Source organism: Aureococcus anophagefferens (genome assembly GCF_000186865.1).
Source record: "Aureococcus anophagefferens unplaced genomic scaffold AURANscaffold_13, whole genome shotgun sequence".
NCBI lineage: Eukaryota > Pelagophyceae > Pelagomonadales > Pelagomonadaceae > Aureococcus > Aureococcus anophagefferens.
Genome location: NW_008705573.1, coordinates 208,577 through 218,330, shown reverse-complemented (window position 1 = coordinate 218,330; position 9,754 = coordinate 208,577). Strand labels below are relative to the sequence as shown.

Below are 9,754 nucleotides of genomic sequence, written 5' to 3'. Positions count from 1 at the left end.
CTAAACGACGCGGACGGCGTCGAGCGCGCGCGCCGCGGCGCCCGCGGCGCGCGACACGGCGTCGCCCGACGCGGCCCTCGCCGCGGCGGCGAGGGCGCCCGCGAAGGCGCGCTCCGCCTCGAGGAAGCGCAGCTCCGTGAGCCGCGACCGCGCGGCGTCGACGGCCGGCCCCGCGAGCCGGAGGTCCAACGCCGCGCGCAGCGCGTCTTCCACGACGCACGGGTCGCTCGACGCCGCGGCCGCGTCGAGCGCCTTGAGCGCCGACGCCCGCAGCGCCGCGTCGCGCGCCTTCTCGAGCGCCGCGTCCGCCGCGTGCTTCAGGAAGACCCTGGTCCTCCCGACGACGACGGACGCCGGCTCGAGCTTCAGCTCCGCGCAGAGCGCGAACGCTAAACCCTCGGGATCCAAAAGCTCCGGGTCGTCGCCGACGACGCGGCAGTCGTCGTCGTCGTGGACGAGCGACCGGAACCGCGCGTCGAACGCGCCGTGCGCGTACCTTCTCGGGTAGCCGCGCTTCCGCGCCTCGACGATCTGGAGCACGCCCATGTAGCGGAGCTGCTCCAGCGCGTAGGCGCCGTCGAAGGCCCTGGGCCTCGACGCGGGGTTGGGCTTGACGCAGCGCACGAAGTGGGGCGCCGTCGCGTCGATCGTCTTCGTTAAGGCCTTCAGCGAGGCGCCAAAGGTCTTGGCGACGCAGGCGCGGCCCTTGCGCGACCGCGAGCTCCGCGCGCCGCTCGACGTGAGCGCGTCGCCGTCCGCGAAGAGCTTGGCGATGAGCGGGGCGTCGGACCGCGCGAGAGCGTGCGCCGCGGCCTCCGGTAGGGCGTCGCGGTTCTTGCTCACGAAGCCCTCCACGGCGTAGACGACGGACCCGGCGAAGTGGCGCACGCCGAAGGCGCGGCCGACCAACGCGCGCTCCGCGTCCGTCGACTTCTTGCGGGCGCGCATGGGCTCGAAGGGGGGGCAGGAAGCACAGGCGCGTTCGAGCTTCGCGAGGTACGACGCGTCGCCGCCCGTCCGCAGCGCGCACTCCTCGTCCAACACCTTGAGCACCTTCCCGTCCAACAGCGCGAGCACGTCCGCGTTGTCCACGAAGGCCGTCTCGCCGACGGGCACGCCCTCCGCGGCGTAGAGCCTCGCCTCCTGCGCGAAGACGACGGCGTTGAAGTGATGCTGCAGCCGCTCGTTGGCGTAGTTGATCAACAGCTGCTCCAGGGAGTTGTGCGCGAAGGACTCGAAGCCGAAGACGTCCAAAAGCCCGACGAAGTGGTCCTCGGACGCCGACGGGGACCGGAGCGCGTCGTTGACGAGCGACACGACCCAGTCGAAGAGCCGCGCGTAGCAGGCCTTGAGCACGGCGGCCAGGCACTGGCGCGCCGCGTCCGTCGAGTTGGGCACGTCGACGCCCGCGACGTTGCGGGCGCAGAGCGCGCCCCGCCAGGCGTCCGCGGCGACGCCGAGCGGCGCGCCCGCGACGTCCAACGCCGAGCCCGCGTCCTGGCCCGGGAGCTCGACGGACGAGATGATCGCGTCGCCGAGCGCTAAGATGCCGCCGAGGGCGCCCGCGGCGCCGGCGACGTCGTCCGTCGACGCGCCGAGGTCGCCGAGCGCCGCCGCGGTCTCGGCCCAGCCCGCGGCGTCGTCGACGCCCGCGACGTCGACGCAGGGCCCCGCGAGCAGCCGGAAGCTCGCCGGCGTCGTGCGCCGCGCCCCGCGGGCCCACTGGTAGAAGGCGTGGTAGTTGCGCTCGTCGGGGACGCGGTCGACGACGCGGACCTTCTCGAGCAGGAACTGCGAGATCGACGCGGACTTGATCAGACCCGACAGCGGGTCCACGTAGACGTGGACGTACTTGCCGAAGCGGCTCGAGTTCGCGTTGCGCGCCGTCTTCGCGTTCGCGAAGGCCTCGAGCACGGGGTTCGACCGCAGGACCCGGCCGTCGACGCCGTCCGCGCCCGTCTCCGCGGCCGACCGCCGCGAGAGGTAGCGCAGCACGTACTTGACCGTCTCCGTCTTGCCCGCGCCGGACTCGCCGGAGATGAGCACGGACTGCGACGCGCCGTCGCGCACGAGGCCCCGGAGCGCGGCCTCGCCGATCGCGAACGGGTGCGGCGCCGCGAGCGCGCCGTCGTCGCCCTCCCGGAAGCGCGCGACCGCCGCGTCGTCGTAGAGGTGCGGCAGGGCGCGGAAGGGGTTCGCGGCGATGACGATGCCGCCGACGGACGTGTAGATGGCGTCCGCCGCGTAGCGGCGCCGCAGGCACTCGAGCATGCGGCCCTCGGTGAGCGCCTCCAGCGCCGCCATGTCGCTGGCGCCCGCGAGCGCGGCGCCGTCGAAGATCTCCACCTCGGCGCCCCTGCGCTCGACGAGCGTGCCGTCCTTGTCGAGCCTGACGTCGAGCAGGGCGTCGGAGCCGATGCCATTCGACTTTTGGACCGTGGCGGCGGTCCAGCCGTCGGCCGCGTCGGAGACGAGGACCGGCGTGTTGACGTCCCAGCCGGACATGGTTGTTTTAGAGAAACGTTTTTGCGGCTCAGCGACCGCTAGATGCAGCTGCAGAGCTGGCTAATCCCCCATTGCTTGGTGCTCCACGAAATTATCCACAACCAGGCAATTGAACCAGGCCGACCTTATCGACCTTGATGCGACGTTGCCGCAGCTCGCTGTCGCCGCAGCTCGTCGTCCGCGCGCGCCCGCGTCCCGTAACCCCCTTCCCAACGCACCACCACGCGGCTACCGCGATGACGAAAATCCATCTTCAATCATTCATGCGTGTCATATGACCGCGGTCGTCCGCCGGCTATCCACCGGCGGCGCCGTCCCGTGATTTTACTGGCCAAGCTAATCCGAGCGACGCCCCGCGGTGGTGCGCGCGCCCCCACCCCGCCTCGTGTTATCTGCCGTCGGCTCGACCATAGCCCTAGCGCAGTTGTCAACGGCGGGGGAGAGGTCCCGGCGGCCGCTGAAAAGCGCGCCGCCGGGGCGCGGGCGAATATGTCTGACGCGCCGCGCCCTCTCCTCCGTGCGCGAGCTCGTCCTAACGACCGCGCACATCCCGCAGGTGTCCATGGCGGAGTCGGCCGCGGACCGCAAGGCGCGGCTCAAGGCGCTCCGCGCGTCGCGCGACGGCGGCGACGACGGCGGCGGCGACGCGAAGAAGCTCAAGTTCCGCAACTACCTGCCCCAGTCCGAGGCGCTGAGCGCCAACTTCGAGGCGCCGGCGAGTCTGCCGAAGCCCGACCTCGGCGACGACGGCGCCGCGGCGCGGCCCGGCGACGACGACGACGACGACGACGACGGCGGCGGCCCGGCGGCGAAGAAGCCCGACGCGCCGAGCGCGTTCGAGGCGGAGCTCGCGCGCATCCGCGCCGAGGACACGGAGGCCGTGAGCGTCGTGCCCAAGGACCCGAACTGGGACCTGAAGCGCGACATCGAGCCCAAGCTCGCGATCCTGCGGAAGCGGACGCAGAAGGCCATCGTCGCCACGCTCCGGGAGCGCCTGAAGAAGGAGAGCCGGTAGTAACGTTGTTGTTACAAAGCCGCCGCGCCGCTCAAAATCACCCGCGCTCGCGGGACCAGATGTCGCCGCGGGGCGCGGCGCCCTTGTCGAGGACCGCGCGGATCGCCGCGCGGTGCATGTCGTCGAGGGCGAGGTCGCGGGCCCGGACGTGGTCGTCCAGGTGGCTCGCGTCGCGCACGCCGAGGATCACGGACCCGCCGCAGGACCGGTCGAGCGCGTCGAGGACCCACGCGACGGCGACGGCCGAGATGGACGCGTCGAGCTCGTCGCCGACGGCCCGCAGCGTCTTCAGCAGGTCCTGGAAGAGGCTCCAGGGCCCCCAGGCGTCCAGCGAGCTCTTGTACATGCGGAGCGACACCGTGCCCTTGCTGACGTCCGACCGCGTCGGCTCCGGCGCGCCGAGGTACTTGTCGGAGAGCCAGCCGCCCGCCGCCGTGCCGAAGCACGTGAGCTGGAGCCCCCGCTTCGTCGCCAGCGCGATGACGCCGTTCTCCGGCCGCCGGTCCAGGAGAGAATACTGCACCTGGTTCGCGACGAGAGGAACGCCCGCGTCCAGCAGCGTCTCGAGGTGCGTCGCGTCGAAGTTGCAGGCGGCGACCTCGCCGATGAAACCCTTCGTGCGTAGGTCGACGAGGTGCTTCGCTGCTTCGACGTAGGCGCCGTCGGAGAAGTCCCACCAGTGGAATTGGACGAGGTCCAGCGACTCCACCCGCAAACTCTTCCGGCTCTGCTTGTTCACGGCGACGGCGTTGGCCTTGGAGCTGTCCTGCGTGACGTACTTCGTGTGGAACGTGAGCGGGCCGTCGTGGGCTTCGCGGAACGCGCCCAGGATCGACTCGGACGGGCCGTAGATGTCCGCCGTGTCGAAGGCAGTGAAGCCCGCGGCCGCGTAGGCTTCTAACGTCCGCACCGCCGCGTCGCGCGAATTGTCCCGCTCGAGGAGCTGCCAGCAGCCGATGACGACGCGCGGCAAAGGCGCGCAGCGTTTCTCTTCGATCTCGAGGGCGGTGGCGTAGTGCATGGCGTAGAGGAAGGTGCACACGAAGGCCACGCGCTGCGGCGAGAAGCGCTGGCCCGCGGCCATGTGCGCGAGCCAGACCATGAGGAGGAACCAGACGCTCAAGGCGGCGACGACGCCCATGGGTGCGACGCTTTCTGCCGGCACAGACGTCCACCAGAGGCTGGCCTCTTTTTGCCACAAGGATTTTGCATGCAAAGAGCAGTCGCCTAAAAACGCTGCCTCGCACAGAGCGCCACCGCGCGCACGAGCACCGCCGCGCGCACGAGCACTACCTAGTCGAGACCGATGCGCGCCTTCATCCTATTGACGGCCGCGGCCGCCGCCCTGCGACCGGCGTCGAAGACGCGCTCTCACACCAAGCACCAAAGCATCCCGGCCAACGCCTGGGCGCAGCTCGAGGCGCGCGACGAGAACAGCGCGCTGCTCTTCCTGGACCTGCGCGACGAGTTCGAGCGCGCCGCGGAGCAGCGCTTGCTCACGCTGTTCTACGCCGTGCGGCGCATCGTCGACCGCGGCGGCGCCGCGCTACCGAAAGGCCGCGCCGTCGACGCCGTGCTCTACGCGCGGGCGACGTTCTCCAAGGCCGACACGATCGGCGCGGGCGTACCCTGCTTCGTCGTCGAGGACGACGGCGCGCTGACGGCGGAGACCGCCGACGCGCCGGCCGCGCCGGCGGCCGTCGTGGCCGCGAGCGACGCGGACGCGCTCGAGGCCGCGCTCGCGGCGCCGTCGACGGCGGCCATCGCGCTGCCGCCCGACGCGAACCTCTGGGCCTTTGCGCTGACGGGCATGCGCGTGCTCGCGTCCGAGGACGACGGCGAGACGTTCTAAGGGTCGTCGCCGGTTTCTAAGGGTAGTATGATTTACAGGCGCCGAAGTCCCAGCCCTCCGTCGTCCGCGGCACGGACGCGACGAGCATGGCGACGTAGAACATCAGATACAGCGGGTAGAGCACGGCCGCGGGCACGCCCGTCGCGCGAGAAAGCAGCGGCGTCAGGAAGAAGGCCCCCCAGCTCCCCGTCACGACGACGCCGCCGCCGACCTTGACGACGCCGCGCTGGAGCTGCGTCAGGCGCGCGCCCTCCATGCAGCCGCCGACCGCGATGCCCAGCAAATAGCCGACGGCCGCGTCCGACGGGTAGTGCCTTCCTTTCGCGACGCGCGCCGCGGCGACGCTCGCCGCCCAGGCCAGCGCGGCGGCCAGCGGCGGGCGAGGCACGCGGAAGAACGCGCACAGGAGCCCGCCGTTCTTGCCGAAGACGAGCCAGAACGCGAAGCACGCCGCGCGCATGCTGTGGCCCGACGGAAAACTCCAGCACTCGCCCGGCAGCACGTAGGTCTGGACGTCCCTGCGCACGTAGGGCGGCCGCGGCCGCTCGAAGAAGAGCTTGATGGCCATCTCCAGGGTGCTGCAGACGCTGCAGACGGCGAACATGTCGCAGCCGACCTCCTCCGGGCACGACGCCCGCGCTATTCGACCGCCGCGCGCGACCGCCGCGGCGCCGCGCAGCGCGAAGCCGCCGGTGATGAACGCCGCCGCGGGCAGGAACCAGATGATCTCGTCGCCGGACACCGAAGACGCGTCGAAAATGGCCTTGCAGAGCGCATTTCGTTTGCACAGAAGGAAAAATTGTTCGCCGAGGAAATGGTCGATGGATTTCGGCGCTTTCGCGTCGAGCTCTTCGACGCCGGTCGGCGAGTCTTCTCTGGAGGTGTTGGCAGCGGCCGCGGCCGTCGGCGTCTTCGCGACGGCCATATTGGCAGCGTTGGGCGGCGAGATGCGCGCACGACCGGCGCGAGATGCGATGTAATTGCCCAATGAGGAACGATGTTGCCGTCGGTGTTGATGTCGAACGCGCCGCGCGCGCGCCGCGGCGTGCAGCCGTGCGGCGCAGCGAAACTAGCACGCGCCTGGCGCAGCAGGCTATCCCGGACGGGCGCCGACGCCCCGTACGCGCGAATGCGCGCGACCCGAAGCCCTGTGCGCGCGCCGCGGCGGCGTCGTGTCATTGCGTCCCCGACGCGGGGCTCGCGCTCGCGAAGCCGCCGCCGCCGTCGACGCGGCCGACGATGAGGCAGGCGCCGCTCGTCTCCGTCGCCGAGCGCGGCGCGGGCGACGCGGGCGACCGGAGGAGCGTCCGCTCCCCGCACCAGTCGGGGTGGGGCCCGTCGAGCCACAGCGACACGGCGCTCGCGCTCGCGGATACGTCGTCGCGGCGTCCCCTCGCGGGCGTGTCGTGCATCTTCTTCATGAACTACGACGCCGACAAGCCCGGCCACACGGTGTACGACGGCCACACGGACAAGGACAACTCGTGCGTGCGCTGGGCGACGCGCGGGCTCTGGTCGTGCGCGCGCTCAGGCTGTAAGGACAAAGGACGAGCCCGCAACGTGCCACGTTCGACGTTTCTCGCATGCGGATCGACGCGTATATATCAACGCAGCGCTTTGCTGCCGAGCGCGGCGCACGCGCGGAGGACGCTTCATCGACCCAAAAGTTGCACACGATTCACCTCGCTCGGGGTCGAGCATCGCGCTTGACGCTCGCGACGCCGCCACTTGACATCGGGTGCGCGGGCACCGCGGCGTCGCCGCCGGACATACACCGCGGCGCGAAGTCGTCTGCGTCGCTCGCGTGATCCGGTCGCGCGCCGCGTCGAACGCGTCGCGCAGAACACGCCATGAGCAACAACCGGCGCCGGGGCGGCGGCGGCGGCTACGGCGGGCGCAACAACAACCGGTTCGGGGGCGGTAGCAACAACAACAACAGCAGCTTCGGCGGGCGGAACAACAACAACTCGAACCGGAGCCACAACAGCGGCTACCAGGGGTCGAACCACGCCGAGCAGCCCGACGTGCGGCTCTGCAAGTTCTTCCTTTTGGGCGGCGCGGGCCAGTGCCAGTCGTCGCAGAAGCCCGGCGGCTGCCAGTTCGCCCACGCGCTCCAGCGCGTCGCCGACGTCGCCTGCTCCGGCGGCGGCGGCGGGAACAGCCAGCAACACCACGTGCGCGCGGTCTGCTCCTACAAGAACGCGTCGGGCGGCGTCTACGTGTTCACGGGCAGCAAGGACGGCCACTGGCGCATGTGGGACGCCCAGACCTGGTCCCTGACGCAGGACGTGCAGATGGAGGGCGAGATCCACGCGCTGGAGGTCGACGCGGGGCACCTCGTCTGCGGCTACGAGGGCCCCACGGCGACGATCCCCGGCGTCAACGTCGGCATGGTCCGCGCGTGGAACCTGGCCAACCCGGCGGCGCCCTACGACTTCAAGATGTCGGAGCCGCAGCCCTTCGCGCACCCGCAGCCCGTCTACTGCTGCAAGATGAAGGTCGACGCGGCGCCCGAGGTCTACACGGGCGGCCAGGAGGGCGCCATCCACTGCTGGGGCTTCGACGCGGCGAGCGGCGGCTTCGCGCTCAAGTGCAAGCTCGAGGGGCACGTGCGCGGCGTGACGTCCCTGGCCCTCTTCGCCTCCGGCGGCAACTTCCTGCTGAGCGGGTCCATGGACCGGACGCTGCGGATCTGGTCCATCGACGACCCGGCGCGCAAGGAGTGCGCGGGCATGCTGAGCAAGAACAACGACGGCCACGCCGAGGCCATCACGGCCGTGTGCCCGCTGACCATGGGCGACGCCAAGTACTTCGTGTCGGGCTCCATGGACGCGCACCTCAAGGTGTGGAACTCGTCCGGCGGCTGCGACTTCACGCAGAAGTGCAACGGCGCGATCCTGGCGCTCGACGCGACGCAGGACCCGGCGGGGAAGGCCGTCGTCGTCATCGGGCTCGTCGACGGCACCGTGGAGCTGCGCCAGCCGGACCTCGGCTTCAAGCTCCGCTCGACGCTGTCGAACAAGTTCTCCGTGGGCCACAACGGGTCGGTCCGCGCGCTCTGCTGCGGCGAGGCCTACTTCTGCTCCGTCGGCGACGACTCCAAGCTCATGGTCTGGCAATGGGTCGCGCCCCTGCCCCAGTAGGACGCGCGGACCAGCCCGGCGGCGGGGTCCCGCCGCCGACGACTAAAGACGAGCTTCTACGACGCCGCTCGCGGCGGGGCGGGTGGGGTTTCGGTCGGCGCGGGTGCCGCCGGGGGCTCGCTCGGAAGGTCCGAAGCGTCGAGGGGCGCCCACTCGCCCTCGTCGCCGACGTCGTCGTCGACGGCGCAGCTCCGGAGCATGCCCTCGTCGGCGGCGCGGAGCCGCGCCTCGATGGTCGCGATGACGTCCTTGTCGCGCGGCGTGAGCCGCGGCGACGGCGTCGTCGATTCGGCCCAGGAGGCGTCGCGCGGCGCCGGCGCCGGCGGGCCTTCCTCGGCCGGCCTCGACCGGCCCTCGACGCGCGCGAGGAAGGCGCGGGCCGCGGCGGCCGAGCCGACCCGGACGCGCGGCTCGTCGGACTGCGGCGGCAGCGGCGGCGGCGCCACCGGCTGCCGCGGCGCCGCCGTCCAGGACCCCGTGAGGTCCGGCTCGAGATCCAAGGCGTCCATGTCGGCGTCGAGCTCGTCTTCGTCGAGGTCCGGCGGCTCGGGCCGGTCCTCGGCGACGGGCGTCTCCTTGAGCCGGTGCTGGCTCCAGTCCAGCGCGACCCAGTCCGGCGGCGGCGGGCAGCCCGACTCGTCGTCCATCGTGCTCGGGCTGCCCTGCTCTTGCCGTGCTCCGTGCCGGCATCGGTATCCGGTTTCCGTAGCTTCGATTGTATTCCTCCCGTCGAGACAGTCGAGGCAGCCCTTTGTCGTCCGCGGCCGGTCGCGCGCGGTCGCACAGCCGACCATGGCGTACGGCGCCGTGGAGGCGCCGCGCGGCGCGGCGCACCGGCCGCTCCTGCGCATGCTGGGCTTCTTCGGCCTGAGCGTCGCCGGCGTGCTCAGCATGTTCCTCGTCGAGGGACGGCTCAAGGCGCCGGCGGCCGCGACGGCCGCCGTCGCCCTCGACGCCGAGGTCGACCTGACGATGGACGCGAGCGCGGAGAGCCGGCCGCCGAACATCGTGCTCATCACGCTCGACGACGTCGGCCTCAACGACCTCGGCTTCATGTCGACCGACCTGAAGGGCGTGACGCCGCGCATGGACGCGATGGCGTCGCAGGGCATCCGGCTCACGAACTACTACGGCCAGTCGCTCTGCACGCCGGCGCGCACGGCGCTCATGTCGGGCAAGTTCGGCCACCGGACGGGCGTCGAGGACGCGCTCGCGTTCGAGCTCGCGTTCAACTCGAAC

At 71.4% G+C, this 9,754-nt stretch overlaps 2 protein-coding genes across 2 annotated transcripts in view; both read right to left on the bottom strand.

The window, feature by feature from the left end:
- AURANDRAFT_71863 (hypothetical protein) overlaps positions 1 to 2,578 on the bottom strand; it is a gene marked incomplete at both ends in the record, with an annotated part of 4,898 nt that extends 2,320 nt beyond the window's left edge. The window contains one exon of the mRNA XM_009039907.1: positions 16 to 2,578. Within this exon, the coding sequence (XP_009038155.1) occupies positions 16 to 2,505 (2,490 nt within the window). The remainder of the gene's footprint in view (positions 1 to 15) is intronic.
- Positions 2,579 to 3,557: 979 nt separating this feature from the next.
- On the bottom strand, positions 3,558 to 4,541 carry AURANDRAFT_28375 (hypothetical protein; the record flags this gene model as incomplete). Its single annotated transcript, XM_009039906.1, has 1 exon — positions 3,558 to 4,541. One exon carries the CDS (start codon positions 4,539 to 4,541, stop codon positions 3,558 to 3,560), a length of 984 nt encoding a protein of 327 aa, XP_009038154.1.
- Between the last annotated feature and the right edge of the window lie 5,213 nt (positions 4,542 to 9,754).